At 36.2% G+C, this 17,127-nt stretch overlaps 1 protein-coding gene across 2 annotated transcripts in view; it reads right to left on the bottom strand.

The window, feature by feature from the left end:
• PTPN9 (protein tyrosine phosphatase non-receptor type 9) overlaps positions 1–17,127 on the bottom strand; it is a 2,029,980-nt gene that overhangs the window by 1,129,235 nt on the left and 883,618 nt on the right. For both annotated transcript variants that reach the window (XM_044077235.1, XM_044077236.1), the window contains exon 4: positions 15,581–15,705. In XM_044077235.1, coding sequence (XP_043933170.1) covers positions 15,581–15,705 — 125 coding nt within the window. The remainder of the gene's footprint in view (positions 1–15,580; positions 15,706–17,127) is intronic.

Genomic DNA, 17,127 nt, shown 5'->3' with positions numbered 1-17,127 from the left:
TGGGGTGTAAAAATGCTCTGATTACTATACATGTAGAGTTGAGATGCTTTCTCTTACTTTTGCATAAGTGAATGTCTGGATTAATGCTCATGGCTTAATCTAAAAGCAAGATTTTTGTGTATACATGTGGGTTTGAAAAATAAAAAAAACATGGTGAATGCAATGAGATGTTTTCCTTTAACAAATAAATGTTCAGTATGGGTTGAGAAGTCTGCAGCTAAGGACAGTTGTACATTCTGATGTCCTTCTATCACTGTTGCAGTATCCAAAACAGAAGGGATCTCCTGCCCTGAGCAGCCCAATACCACTGTCATCCCCTTGCACAAACGTGGTGTGACTACTGACCCTGGAAACTATCACTCCATTAGCTTGGCAAGTCTGATCTGTAAAGCCATGGAGCGTATTATTATGAATCTCAGAAACAAGGACATAGGCAATCTCCAAGCACTTGACCCCACCCAGTTCGGATTCATCAAGGGCAGATCTTGCCTGTTGAACATAGTTGACTTCTTTGAGACTGTCACCAAGGCCCTAGATGAAGGAAAGTCAGTGCATACAGCTCACCTTGACCTGGCCAAGGCCTTTGACACAATCCTCCACTTGGGCATCATCAAAAAGCTAACACAACTTGGTGTAAATCACTATCTCATCAGGTGGGATGCCACCTGGCTCACTGACAGGACCCTCAAAGTGAAAATAGGCGCCTCCACCTCCCATAACGCACCTGTCACTAGTGGAGTTCCCCCAGGGATCTGTCCTGGGACCCCTACTGCTTGGCATCTACTTCTCAGAGGTCCAGGAAAAGATGAAAGGCCTGAGTTTGCAGAAGACTAAGTTGGGTGCTGTCATTGACTCCCCAAATGATGTTAACATACTGCGAGAGGGTCTCTTAGCAACTAATGACTGATGCCAAAGTCATGGCCTCAAGCTAAATGCAAAGAAATGTATCATACCATTCTGCAAAAACACAGCCTCTACTGATTACCACAGCAATGGCAATCCCCTAAGCACATAACCTGCGGTGAGAGACCTGGGCACTCAGGTTGATAACAACCTCACATTTGACCATCAAGTAGCGGCAGTGGTCAGAAAAGCCTTTTACTTAATTAATCTCATAAGTAAAGGAATTGCAACCAGAAAAAAGGAGGTTATTACTTATCTATACTCCGCCCTCATTACACCAATAATTGAGTATAACGCTCCATTTGGTATGTACCTCTCCAAACATCTGCACCAACTGGAAAGACCACTGAACTACCTCACCTAGAGAATCCATGGCCTCTGACACCTGTCATATGCGGACAGGCTCAGATCACTATCACTCTATTCGGTATCATACAGATTGCTCAGGGGTGATCTGTGTCTTGCCTACAAGGCAATCTCAGACCATGCCCTACTAGAGATTCTCCAAATTTGTAACACTAGCTCCTCACGCATTACCCGCTTGAAAGGCCTGACTCTTATATGCAACATCAACAAAACCTGCTGGAGAGACGGGTTTGTCTCCCAGAGTCTGCCCCGTCTCTGGAATAGACTTTGCATACATGTCAAATAGAGCACTTCACTGACCCTCTTCACGTGCAACCTTGATGAGTGGATTTGAAACCATAAATTTGTCCCAGGGGTTCCAACTATATCACTCACTGACAGGGGCGTCAGGTGCTGACTGAGGTTTCTTTTTCGGGATAAACTCTTGGCTAAGCTTGTAAAGGCCCAAGGGCCATTAGTCTAGTAATCTACTATGATTCTATGATCCTATAATCAGCCAGTATGCAAAAGCCTAATTATCTTTATGCCCTGTATGTCCCATTTATACTTCCCACACATACCACAGAGCATAAAAGGGAAATACAGATGCAACTACCCAGAACGTCTTTGCTGCTATTTGAACGTTACTTTTACTAGTTGGTCTGAATGCCTTCTTGTTGTATTGAATACTTAGCCACCAGATAAAGTGCCCCACTGGGATTTATTTTTTTTTTTTAATACTTTGTTGGTCTTGTATTTTATTTTACTCCCTAGAGCTCATATCACCCAAGAAGGGAAAATGTCAGTCTGGGAGGCAGATTACCCATAAGAATCATCAAGAACAGTGTGTTTTTTTGTTTGGGTGTTTTCCATAACCATACCTCTCGTAGTACATGTAAGGCATCTGTGCTTAAGACATTCAGAAGCCATTTGTCTTCCCTGGTCATTTATTTTGAAAGCCAGTGGCTTAAACAGTTAGTCCAGGGTATCAAGGCAGAATCCTTTAATCCCACGTTACTCCCATTAGATAAGAAGGTGGCCAAGAAGTCTTGTCCAGATTCTTTAGCTATCCAGCTTCCACTGGACATGCCTCTAGAAGCAGTTAATAGCTCTGTAGGTTGTTCGGCATCTATGTCAAATTCCTCTGCTGCGACCTCATCAGACGCCAGCTGAGATCCGGCCTTCTGCATGTCCTCTGAGGTTTTGCAAGTGTCTGCACTAGACAGTGAGGGGGAACCATGGTTGATTATCTCAGAGGATCCTAGAGGGATTCCACAAATATTGGTCAGGGAGGAGGTTCCAGGTTCTCTTATCAAATCTCGACAAGGGTCAGAACCCCTGGTATTTGTAAAAGACCTTTTTTTTTACTCAATGTAAACCCTGTCATTCATTGATTGTAAAAAATGATTACAGAGAAGGAAGGTATCTGAAGAAACCCCCGTTGCTTAGAATGCTGTCACATAACATTTGACTATGTGACATTCAAAGGGTAATACTGCTTAGTCACTGAAGATTTCTAATACCAGTTTTCTTACATGTACACTCATTTCTCTGCTACCTTCAGGGGTGGGCTACAGGTCCAATGTTGAGGAAAGGGAAATGAAGACTGACTGCAAAAATGCCTTAAGTAAACAAGTTGAACTCTGTTAAGACTATCACACATCAGTTTTTTATCAGGTGATTTTGGAATGGCATCTTCTAGCATCTTATACAGACCACATGAAACCACACACATCAGAAAACCACTAACTCTAGCTAGTGAAGCAGAAAGCTTGAAAATACAGGAAAGCACAGCAAAGTAGAAAAGTAAGAATTACGGAAAACCAGATTTATAATTATTCTGGACAAAATTGAAATCAATTACTTTCAAAATGGTTCTTCTAGGATGTCAAATGCTCTTTCATGCTGTGATAGAAAATTACAGATGACAACAAATAAACACACCTTTTGAAGAAAACACAGTGAATCGAAAAACAGTTAAAGTAAAGCACGTCACAGAGTTAATGAACAAAAATATGGAAATCATGTTTAATTTGGGGGGATTATGCTGGTTAGGTTTTGTAACAATGGCTAATATATGTGCATTATTTCATTAAATATGAATGATATACACCACCAACTTAAAAGAACATTTTTATTTAATTTTCTTTCAGTGAATAAAGCTGATATAATCCGTCTTCAAGAAGTTTATATGTATGTATCAAATTACCATGTCCTCTGAGAAACATATAAAAATGTTTTTATAAATTCTTATAATGATAAAGGAAAAGGTGATGAGGTTGTTCAGAAGACTATTAAAATTATAGATGTATATAAGGACAGCAACGATAATATTCTGTTGGTTATATGCAAATATTTGTTTACTTTTATTATTAGAATCATGTATGCTCCATTTATTCAAAATTCTGAATTTTTACAGGACTTAGAAAATGGAGTTTCTTTGTCAGATTCTCATCCAGTGATATTAGCAAGGGAATATAACCTGGGTTTGTCTGTTACTGAATTTAACATAAAGGCTTTTAAAGTTTTTATAAACTGACATAATTTAGTAGAGGTATTGTATTTCATAATTCCGTTATTATTAAAAGGCTATATGCACATAAACATTAGATACATCTGGGTTTCGATCACTTTGAAAAGAACATGTTAGAAATAAAGATCTTTCAAAGTACTTTATCAGATCATCCTCCTATCCAAACCAAGTTAAAAGTCATTTTCTTTATCAATAATTACTTTTATTCTATATATGAACTAGAAATAAAATGTGCTAACTTCCAATTTTGGAAAAAAATGAAAATGAAGTCTCAAATTATGCTACCTATAGACCTCTTTTAAAGCCTACATTGCAGGCATTTTATTTCAAATTACATTAAGAGAAAAAAAAGAAAAAATATTCAATAATCTGACTATCAATTAGAAAGATTTGATAGGTTAGTAGGTGTGAATTACTGTAAAATATACTACTAAAAGAATAGAAGTCCACTTTCAGTGGTTAGACCTACTAAGACAATGAGGTAATATTTTTAATTAAATGATTTGAAAGGAAAGATACTTTAAAGCAGAGACTCATATATACTACTTTAAATAATTATTTAAGAATAATAAACAATCTAATTACATTCCTATGATAAAAACATCACAAGGGACTGCAGAAAAGTCAGAAGACATAATACATGAATTTGTAATCTATTTCAATACAAAGTTTTCTGCTTTTTCTAAAAAGACATAGCCCTTTGTAAAACAATATAATGTTGCTCCATATTATTTTCACTTTGATTTTACAATACAATTAAACAGACTATTAATTCTTTTCTTGATAAGAAAGCTCCTGGTCCTGACTCTGTATCAATGGAATTCTATAATTTTTCACTGACTAACGTAGTTCAAAATTATATAAACTAATAACTTATGATAAATAATACTCACTCTCCAGATCCTTCTTTTCCTTAATGAAATTAGTACTAAGAAACCAGAAACTGATTGCTTAAGTACTGCTACCAACTCATTTGAATACTTAATTTGGATTACAAGATAATAGCCAAAATTATAAATAAATTTGTTTTGTCAAAGATTTCTGCCTGGTTGCATCCCAATCATTTTGGACTTATTCCTGGAAATAATTCAGGTGTTACAGAATATCAATTTTTTAAGAACAAAGGAAGAAATAATAATCAGGTAAATAACTGTATCTTTCTAAAATTCAGTTTGGTAGCTACTATTATCCAACTGGATCTTCACAATTCCAAGTGATGTGAAGAAATTCATTCTCAAAACTTACAGATTTTGCTCAGAACATGCACATCCATCTTAAAACTAAATTACATTTACGTGGCATTATTTACCTTTTTTACTTGGTTACATCTAAATATAAAGTTAGGGAAAATATATCTACAGTTAGAGCTAGATTTTCTCCTCTTATGGATTTTTCCTCAGTTGTAAGAGAAAAACAGATTACTTTTGCTAATATTTCTATTTTTTACATTAAAGATTATAGTTAGTAGGTTTAGAAAGGTCATTAAATACTATTGCTATTTTTGTCCAATGAGTGACCAGATTTATACTGGGAAAAAAGCTTTAACAAAACAGTTGAAATTCACAGCCAATATAAATAACTCCCATATGCAGATAATATTAGACGAATGGCAGAAAGAAATTTCAAACCAACTAACTCTTACTTAATTTTCATCATCATCATCAACCCCATTTTTCCATCTGCTACATTTGGTCAGGGTGTCATGTCAACTGTCACCATCTCTCTTGACTTAATGCTACTCTTCTGCCTGATTGTCGCATGTCTTCTCTCACAGTCCATCCATCCCTTTGCTGGATGCCTTTGTTTCCTCTTGCCTACTTCCTGTCTGTCCCAGATAATCTTCATCAGATTGTCTTCTGCTTTCCTAAATGTGTACAAACCACTGTAATCTGTTCCCTTTAACATTCTCCATAACTGGAGCTATTTTGGCATCTAATTTGACAACCTAATGTCTTCAACTGTCCCACAGTGTACATCTTCCCACTTGTCTCAGGCACTTCATCTCCATCACCTCTAGCATCCTGAACTCCCCTGCCTTTACTGTACAGGCTTCTGTACCATGAAGCAGTACTGACTGCACCACCTTACTTTTCAGCTTATTTTTCTGTCCTACATTGCCACTCTGTGCCAGATGGCTGCAGCTTCTCGAATTCCAGCTTTGACATCCCCATTCATACTTCCCTTCTCCTCAGCAATCCCTAACAGATACTTGATGACGTTAACAGGTTCCACTATCTTCACTTCTATCTCAGTATTCAGCTTATCGATTTTCCCCAATTTGCTGCCGTTACAGCTGTCTTATCTGTACTCAGTTTCAACCCATGTGCCTGTGCTTTCAGTTTTGCATTCCATTCCCCTATCCTTTGCTGAAGTTCTTGCTCAGAGTCTGCCTGTAATACCACATTGTATGCACAGGCAGCTTTGTTGATTTGCCCCTTATGGCCTGTTTGATAATGCCGTCACCAGTATGAACAGCACTGGGCTCAGAGCTGAACCCTGATGCATACTCAAACTCCACTAAAAACCCTGTGAGACTGAAAACTGTTCGTACTTGAGAGACTGGGTCCTTGTAGATATACTGTACTAATTCTACCAATGTTTCAGGGACTTCCAACCACCAGAGGACTGCCCACATCAGCTTCCCTGGGACCTTGTCATATGCTTTCTCCAAGTCTAGGAATGCCCAGTTGGACTCTTTCCTCATTTCCAGCCTCTTCTTAATTAATTGTCTCACTGCAAACATGAGGTCAGCTGTGCTGCATCCTAAACTGAATTCGAACTGCTCACCTCCTATCTCAACTTTCTCCTACTCTGTGTATTTATTTATCACCCTCTCCAGGACTTTCGAACAGTGTGACAGGAGTTTGAAAACACTGTACTGATCACAGTTGTGGATGTCCCCTTTGTTCTTATATAAAGGCACTAGTATACTTATTCTCCGCTCATCTGGGATATATCTTTCTCTCCATACTAATAAGTACCCTCAGGAGCCATTTCTCCCCTATCTCACCCAACATCTTGATCATATCTGGTGTGATCTCATCTGAGCCAGCTGCTTTCCTTGAATTAATTTCCTTAGTACTATTCTTATTTCTTCTGGAATGGGCTCCTCCTCTTCTTTTAATGTAGGATGTGTCTAGGACAGTACAGCTTCTGGGTTTTTTCTTCATTCAGAAGCTGCTGGAAGTACTCTTTCCATCTGCACTTGACGCCATATGGATTAGTGAGGAGTTTGTTGCTGGCATCCCTTATGATGGGTGTCTGACTATATTCTTTATCTTTCTGTCTTTGCCTTACAGCCTGACAGAGTTTCACTGTGCCATCTACTGAGTCACTTTCCAAAAGTTGGTAAGAGTGCCTCCAATGCCTTATTCTTTGCTACTGCATCCCTCTCTTAGCCTCTGTTAACTAACCAATATTTCTTCTTAGCTTGGTCTGTCTTTTCTATCTTCCACTTTTTCCTGCACCCCTTCCTACTATTGATGACTTCCTGGACTTCTACATTCCACCACCATCTTTCCTTATGCATCTTATTTCCATACATGTCTTGGCCACATATCTCCTCTACAGTTGTCACACACGCTACCATTCTTCTTTAACTCCACCTATTTCCTCCGCTTCCTGAGGTTCTAGAACCCAGAGTAATTCCTTGAACTCCTTTGTTTTCTTTCCAGTCAACTTCCAGGTCTTCAGCCTAGTCTCTGTTGACTTTATAGCCTTTTCTGTCCACTGCTTGCAGCTGATTGCAGCAACTTTACTCAATTTTCAGTCAAGGGTAGGTCATATAGAAACTGAGTAACACAACAACAAAATTTTATAGGCAAACTTCTAGCCATTAAAAATTAGACGGAAACATCTAAATAAACTCTGTTTGCATGGCTGTAGGCATTTGACACATGCCAGCATGTACGGTGGTCTTCTACCTGGACTCATTCTTGGCGGATGGAATCAATAAAATTAGTAGAAGGTATCATTAAAAAATCAATTGACTGTGATTACTCACTGTAGAGTTTGTGCAACATTGGTGAAAAATATCATGGAATAAGACAAATCACTATAACAGCCAGTTTAGTAACTAAAATACTAATTTTTGAGATACGGAATCAACCATTAAAAGCAAATGCAAGTTTTCCTTTACAAAAAATAGTGGGTTTTATTTAGTTAATTTAAAGTTAAGAAAGATTGGATGCTGAATAAGTTCTAAGAAACTTTGTAAGATTAAGGTGAGGATGTTGGGGAAAGTAGAATGAGGAAACTTTAGTACAACTGTTCTGCATGAATGCTTTTTGTAAAAATCTAATTAAAAAATGACACCAAAAAAACATGTTTTGAGGAAAACACAGTGACTAGAAAATCGAGCAGGTCACAGATTTAACAAACAGAAAGATGCAAATAATATTTAACCAAAACTGTTGCTTTTCAGGAGATCAGCACTTTTGCATGCTCTTAAGGTTCTGATGTTTCAGCAAACTACTGATTCTCATCTGAATAAAACAGATCACAACTAGTGATTTACCAAATATTTAGTAACACAGATCACCATTAAATGTAACTTCAACAGACTAACACTGAACAAGATAAAGTCCATTAATAAAATTCCTGTCATCCAGACGCATCACTGGATTTCATCCTGTTGGATCCCACAACATGCTAAACATTATTAATAGGCACTCACTAAGTTTTCCAGTACATAATTACTTAGTAAATGACCATGACCACACTCAGATGTGCTCTGCTTCATCAAACATATGTTTTGTAAAACTTAGGGTAGACCAAACAGGCAAAGTGAAAAATATCTTCTGGGACATCTACAGTACTTTATATCTCCCACTCAACAGGGTGCTCCTGCACACTTCCTCTAATTATTATTAATTCTGAGGTTGCCAAATATCAGAATAAGTTACACTTTTCTAAACCAGTGTCTGTCTTTCAGTCTGATCAAAATGTATTTCACTCAATCTGCCTTTGAACAAGTCCACTAACAACAACAACAACCAGGAATAAAATGAAGAAAACCTCGTAGCTTCACACATATCTGTTTATATTTCTGTATATAAACTGTATTCTTCATAAGCTTGAAATGTGAGACTGTAACTTGTATGTTAATACATATGTTTGTGCATATACTGTAACTTGCTTGTCTTTATCTGTTTGTAAATTTGGAGCTTTTCTCCCTGGGCCTCCGCTGAAAATGGACATGAATCCAGTTGGATTATCCTGGTCAACAAATGTAAAATAAATAAAATAAATAAATTTTTATTCAAAAACTTGAGCGCTTTCATTCAGGTATCTCGGACTTCATCAGAATACTAAAACAGTCTACAAACATGTTTAAATACTATAAAACTTTGATAGTACAACCCCACACAGTCAAAGTAACCTATCATAAAATCAAATTAATTTAAAAAAATCACATTAATTAAAAGTTCCCTGCCAAGGTAAATTTAACTCTTACAATCCTAGTGCACAGCCATTTCTTCTTACATATAAAAAGTTAAAACTTAACAAGGAAATAAAAATAAAAAAGTCCCAACACAAACGAGGTTTCACCGATTTAATAGCACAAAACAAAGATCCCAACGACTGAGCGCTTTCACCATGAGAACGGCTTCATCAGAGTAACGTTGGTTAGTACAAACAAAATTTAAATACCCCATCCCCTACCTGCTGACCAATCCACACTGAATGACATCGCAAAAATTTTAAAAAACAGTTGATTATACATGAAATATAAAAACATAATTGAACCAAAATACAAGATAAAAATGCACTTGTACAATATGCTTAAAGATAAAAAATGTTGTGATGCTGATTTACGTTGTTAAATAGATAAAAAAAGAAATTTTATTTAATCATATTTGCTTTAGCCTTAAGTTTAGGAAGAATAGCAATACTGTCATTGAGGCCAGGTGGATGCATAGCATTTAGCCTAAGTTGCCACAGTCTCCAAATTTTCCACCTTTAGTTTCAAGTCACCTCCTCTTTCACTACTTTTCACCTTGTCAATGAAAAAAAAAATAAACTTTTTAAAAGTAGTACATGTACTATGCCTATAGAGTGCATTGTGAGCATCTTTGTTTCTGATGGCCCTAACATGTTCAATAATTAAATAACACCACTACTTTTGTCAGGTTCACCAACTTTTGGCATACGTGTGAGATAAATTATTTAGACATCCAGTTGATTTTGATGGGGGGATTACTTGAAAGTGGTATCCATAGAAGAGAAACATTTTCGAATTCTATGCTCTATTTTAGTAGTTGTCACCCTTATGACCAGAAGAAGGGAATTATCAAGGGGCAGATGGTCAGACTGTCAAGATTGGTGAGCAACTCTGATACTTTTTAAATGTGAGTTGTTTCAACTTGTAGGGATGTTTTTAGATAGGGAATACCCCTTAAAATTAATTTTGATGGTCAAACATGAGGTCTTAAAGAATAGAGATACCCTTTACCAACCTATACTTCCTAATGGGGTTACCAGTAAAACCACCCCAACAACAGTCTGATGGTTCATCTACAATGGTTCTTAGATACAATCACCTCTCCCAAGATATTGTTTCAGCCATTAACTATGCATGGCACTTTGGTCTTAAGGATGCAAGTAAGGAAATTCTTGGCCCGAGACCTAGGATAGTTTACAGTCGAGGGAGAAATGTTAAGGACATTATGGAGAATTCTAGTTGCAAGTCTTTTATATCTAGAATGTACAAATGTGGGACCTGTAGAGTATGTAAGTACATCAATGATGGCCCATATGTGTCCATACCTGGTTACAGCCGTTCTTTGAGCTGCCTTGGAAGGTGCCACCTATATCAGCTGCACCAGTTTTTATGTGGGCAAAACTGTACGAAGACTTAAGGAAAGGATTATTGAATATGAAACTAAAGGTGGAAAATTTGGAGACTATGTGGCAACTTAGGCCAAATGCTATGCATTCACCTGGCCTCAATGACAGTATTGCTATTCTTCCTACACTTAAGGCTAAAGCAAATGCGATTAAATAAAATTTATTTTTTTATATATTTAACAACGTATATCAGCATCACAACATTTTTTATCTTTAAGCATATTGTACAAGTGCATTTTTATCTTGTATTTTGGTTCAATTATGTTTTTATATTTCACGTATAATCAACTTTTTTTTTTAAATTTTTGAGATGATGTCATTCAATGTGGATTGGTCAGCAAGTAGGGGATGGGGTATTTAAATGTTGTTTGTATTAACCAACGTTACTCTGATGAAGCCATTCTCATGTGAAAGTGCTCAGTCGTTGGGATCTTTGTTTTGTGCTATTAAACCGGTGAAACCACGTTTGTGTTGGGACTTTTTTATTTTTATTTCATTGTTTTTTGCTTTGTTGGAAGACTTGGTGTTTTTAAAACATGTAACAATCTTTTAGTCTTAGGAAACTACTTAGAGAAACATGGTCATTAAGACCCGGATGTGTTACAGCATTACTTCGTAAAATCCACTGTAATTCAAGCTATTCTAAATAATCTGATTCAGGTCCTCCTCTAGGACCCAAATCACATTGATCAATAATACAGAATTTAAATACATGAGCTTGGTTCCCAAAAATATGTCTAAATAATGTATTTTTGGTGCCATACAAGTGCTGGTATATTCGATCTTTCAGAGCCCTTACAGTTTTTCCTATGTAAAAACAATTACATGTCTGACATAAAGCAGTGTGTATACCACTCCCTTAAAGTAACAATAGAATCTGCCAGGGACATTTACACCAAGGTGTCCCCCAATGTTCACCTTTTTACACCAAAATATTAATGCATTGGGCACAAGCCCCACACTTAGACATTTTTCCATCTTTGTAGTTTTTCTTTTTCTCTACCCTTAAAAGCAGCTGTTTAAAGCTGCTTTCTTTTTTTGTATACATTTGCTTTTTCTCCAACAACTTTTACATAGTCTGGGTCAACTCTAAAAAAATCCTAATTTTTCCTTATTATACCACTAGTAGAATAAAAGTCTTGATTAAATGGTGCAATGCATGACATATTTCGACCGTCATTAGCTTTCTTCTTAGATATAGTACTTAATAAAGTGCTAGCTACAAAAGTACCAATAATAGGTACATAAATACCATAATTTCTTTTTCTTTTTACTTCACAAAAAATCCTGTCAATAAATACATCTGGGTAACCTAAGATATCACATTGTTTAAGGAATAAATTGTCAGACACAATCCTAGCTAACCGGACACATTGGCCCTTAACTAGAGCCTTCTTTTGATGTGGGGGGTGGCAACTGCTAAAGTGTAGCAAAGTGTTTGAGTATGTTGGTTTCCTATCTAGTGTAGACACAAAGTTTTTGTTAGTCCTGTCCTTGTGAATAGTGACATCAAGATAATTAACTTTCTCATCTGTACAATTATTCAAATAATCAAACAATTCCAATAATCTTGACTCACTCCCCTTCCACAAAATGACTGTCATCTAAAAATCATCCATACAGATTTTTAGATGATGGCTGTGGTGACGTTAAATCAGCAGTTAAAACAGTTTGAGGACTTTTAAAATATAAGAAACTGCAACTCGAAAATAACTATTTAAGGGAATGTTTGAGAAGGCAGGAGATCCCGAAAGGAATACGGGTATGGAAATACCCAAATGGACTTGTGAAAGACTATGCATTTCATCGTGAGTTGCTGGCTTTGTTTAACAAGCATGGCTGTGATTTATTACATTTGTTAATTAAAAATAATGAATGTAAAATGTCAAATCTTAATGCTCAGATTGAAAAGTTAAATGAAAGTATTAAAATGGATCTTTTGCTTCCCACCAAGGTTAGTGAATTTAATAGTATTTTTGTAAGTGCAGAAAAAACTGTGAATGTATTGATGGACAAAAAGGCTAAAAATTTAAATCGTGACCATTTAGAATATACTAGTGGTTCTGCATATCCAGCATCCAAAGGGTTTGGGAACAGTAACTGGAATACTCCACACTACAATAGAGATGTGCAAAATAATGATGATATGCATTTTGAAACTGCTACTAGTAGTCTTGAAGTGGCTAGATCTGGTAATAACGCTGATGACCAAGGCCCCCCTTTAGACCACAATGGGGTAAGAAGGTCACAACGATTAACAGAACAAAGGGAAAGGCAGCAGAATATGAATTATGGAGCACAGAATCGGGGGGGGGTTCGCAGAGGGAGGGGGTGTGGGAGGGAGAGTGGGAGATTTTAGTATATGAACTTGCTTGTATTCATTTTGACAACATTGTTCATAATGTTAACTACTTTGGCTATTAATGATAATCAGGATTTTACTATTTACAACTACAGTAGTGTGGATGTTACTGGTGAATGGCCAAACCTCATAGAGAGGGGGTTGAATTTTGTACATAGCAAAAGAGGCAATGTGGTGAAAGTATTACACAACTTAAATCCTTTACTAGGAAATTGAACCTGGGTTTTCTATACAAAGATAGGAGCGACATACTAAGGAATAAATTAACAAAGCCAAGCACTTTTTTGCCTGTTGCTCACCCTGTGGTTAGTTTGTTTGAAAATATTTGTGAAAAATAGGTCCATGATATACTGAAAAATAGACCAGATAGTCGTATGCAAGTTAATTTAACTAGGGATGAAGTCAGCCTGTTAAATGAGATTACTTCTAATAAAACTATAAGAATTATGAAACCAGATAAGGGTGGGGGACTTGTTGTTATGGATGGGGTTGACTATATTGACAGGATGTTTAACATATTATTTACTGATACCTATGATGAAGCATCAAGGAATGAATTAAATATTGCTTATAGGAATGTTAAATTAAACTTGGATCAGATGGTTCTTAATGGAGAACTTACCATTGGTGAACACAGATATCTTTCCATGGATCACCCTAGGATTCAGACTATGTTCGGAATCCCCAAAATACATAAAAATATGAAAAATCCCCCCTTACGCCCCTACAGTGAACTCAGCAGATTCTATTACTTTTACAATAGCTAAATATATAGATTTCCACCTTAAAAATATTCTTACTGGTTACGAATACATTTTTAGGGATTCCTAGTACTTTCTATTGAAGGTTAAGAATGAGTTTTACTCGGATTAAGTTATTTTAGTCACAGCTGATGTATGTGATTTGTTCTCTGTAATTCCACAAGAGGTAGCTTTGGAAATGTTTTATGAATTTATGTGTCAACACCCAGGTTTTTCTGGAAGCAAAGCAAATACCCTTAGGAATCTGATGGAAATGGTCTTAGAAAATAATTTCCTGGTCTTCGAAAACCAGACATACAAACAAGTAAAAGGGGTTGCAATGGGGGCAGGATGTGCCTCCATCTTTGCAAACATTTGTCCTAGCTCAATGGGAGAAAACCTGTATTTTTACATCAGGTTTTGAGGATGAGTGGAGTATGTATGGCGGATTTTTAGATGACATAGTAATTTTTTTGGTAGGAGAGTGAGTCAAGAGTATTGGAATTCTTTGATTATTTGAATAATTGTACAGATTTCTTAAAGTTTACTATGAATATGGATTATGAGAAATTAATTATCTTGATGTCACTAATTACAAAGACAGGACTAAACAAAAGCTTTGTGTCTACACTATATAGGAAATCAACATACTCAAACACTTTGCTACACTTTAGCAGTTGCCACTCCCCACATCAAAAGAAGGCTCGAGTTAAGGACCAATGTGTCCAGTTAGCTAGGATGGTGTCTGACAATTTATTCCTTGAACAATGTGATATCTTGAAGGGAATGTTAGGAAAACGAGGTTACAATGACGGACAGAATATGTCATGCATTGCACCATTTAATCAAGACTTTATTCTATTAGTGGTATAATAAGGAGAAATTGGGATTTTTTTAGAGTTGACCCAGACTATGTGAAAGTTGTTGGAGAAAAAGCAAATACCGTACACAAAAAAGAAAGCAGCTTTAAAAAGCTGCTTGAAAGGGTAGAGAAAACGAAAAACTACAAAGATGGAAAAGTGTCTAATTGTAGGGATTGTGCCCAATGCATTAATATTTTGGTGTGTAAAAAAGTACACATTGGGGGACACCTTGGTGTAAATGTCCCTGGAAGATTTTATTGTTTCTCTAAGGGAGTGGTACATGCTGCTTTATGTCAGACATGTAATTATTTTTACATAGGAAAAACTGTATGGGCTCTGAAAGATCGAATATACCAGCACTTGTATGGCATCAAAAAATGGACACCAAAAATGGATTATTTAGACATATTTTTGAGAACAAAGATCATGTATTTAAATTCTGTACTATTGATCAATGTGATTTGGGTCCTAGGGGAGGACCTGAATCAGACTTGGAATATCTTGAATTACAGTGGATTTTATGAAGTAATGCTGTAACACATCTAGTCCTTAATGACAATGTTTCTCTAAGTAGTTTCCTAAGACTAACAGCTTGTTACATGTTTTAACTTTTTATATGTAAGAAGAAATGGCTGTGCACCAAGATTGTAAGAGTTAAATTTACCTTGGTGGGGAAGTTTTAATTAATGTGATTTTTTTTTAAATTAATGTGATTTTATGATAGGTTACTTTGACTGTGTGGAGTTGTACTATCAAAGGCTTATAGTACTTAAACATGTTTGTAGACTATTTTAGTATTCTGATGACGTCCGAGATACCTGGACGAAAGCGCTCAATTTTTTGAATAAAAAGTGTGAAGCTATGAGGTTTTCTTCATTTTGTTCCCAATCTGCCTTTGATGCGTCATACAAATTTGCAACTTCTTACTATGTACCTAAATTTTAAGGGACTGGCCTATCTTCTAAACTTGAGGAAGAGAACTTACCTTTCCACAGCTCGATCCAACAGATAGAACAGGGCTTGAAGCACCACATGTTGGTGGATTTTGTTTGGATGATGCAACTTTGCTGTGAAAAGGGCAATCGTAGCACATGACGGATCCCGCACATTCTGTTAATGAAATTATTAAAATGTGAAATTATTTTCTGTAAAGACAATGTTAACTTTGATAAATACTTGTACAATTTTCTTCTCTACTACATTAAAAATACTGTGTGTGCTTAAATTTACATTACCCTATAATTTTGTCAGTGCATTCTCTCAGACAACCATCTGTGTGTGAAGTAGCCATCTGAAAAAATAACTGCTTTCATTTATTTTCAGTAATAATGTCAATCCCTACAAATAAACATTTTGGTCTTATACTCTGTGATACTCAGAGAATCGCACAAAAAGTAGTAATGTCAATACAATTAATACTCTAAGCATGACTGCCTGCTTACATTAAATTAATATGGCAAACTGAATGCGCAAAGAACATCTCACTCAAACCCAGTAAGGACTACAGCTATTCTCATATGTAATATTCATTTTCTATTCTTTAATGCAGTCAGTTTGCAAAGTGCCAGACGATATTAAGCATAAACAATCTATGTAATAAGTGGTTCTGTACTACGTCTGTATGCTGATTAAGGAATACAGAACAATAACATGAGGACAGCAATCAGGAAGTAGATTTTATCTGGTTTTGTTGCAAATGATGCTATGAAAAGTGAAAATTAAGTACCTACATCCCTTATCAGTTACTTAATGTGAGTCAGCTGTTCTTCATCTATCAGGCGCTCCCACTAGGAAAAAATATCAAATTTGTCTCTAGCTTGTAAGTCTTTACAAAAAAGGTCCACAGTTCAACTCACAAAGCAAGTGCTGTTTCCAGATTTAAGTGGCATATAGTTTCCTTCCTATTTAGGAAACAAAGAGAAATGCTTTTCGTCTTTCATGTCAGCCAACCAAAGGGAAGAAAAAACAATCACAACAGACATTTAAAAGTTCTTTGTAAATGATCCATCGTTTTCTAGGTTTCAGCTGCATTAATCTCTGCAGACACCACATTACAATTACTGTTCTGTACATGTAAAAAAGCGCAAGTCAACAAAAATGTCTAAACAGAAAACTGGAACAAAACTATATCCTGTAGGTGGACATTTGGTTACATTTTGAAGCTTCCAATTGCTCTAAAACAATACCAACAAATGGAGAACAGGCACGCCACTGTGATAAATTTAACATGCAATTTAGTCGCAACTAACTGCCATAATATGTCTTAATAATTCTTGAATCATTAGTTGTGGAAAAAAAAAAACAGAACTGTATAAAATAGGAAAAGAAAAAAACTGTAATTTCTGGTTGCTTGAGAGTTACTGTTAAAAATAGGCCTAATATTGTATCCTGTACACTTTGTTTGGTTTGACTTTTTCTTAGGTTGGTGAGAGAGGGAATTTATTCCTATCTTCCTTTTTAATAAAACTCTAAAAATAAAAGGTATGTCTCTGCGGTGGGGAGCAGAAAGTGCAACACATGAAAACTGTACTG

Source organism: Protopterus annectens, chromosome 7.part0 (genome assembly GCF_019279795.1).
Source record: "Protopterus annectens isolate FY-2018-M chromosome 7.part0, PAN1.0, whole genome shotgun sequence".
NCBI classification, from domain to species: Eukaryota; Metazoa; Chordata; order Ceratodontiformes; family Protopteridae; genus Protopterus; species Protopterus annectens.
The sequence above is the reverse complement of the archived record's forward strand: the minus strand, read 5'-3'. Positions and strand labels throughout refer to the sequence as shown.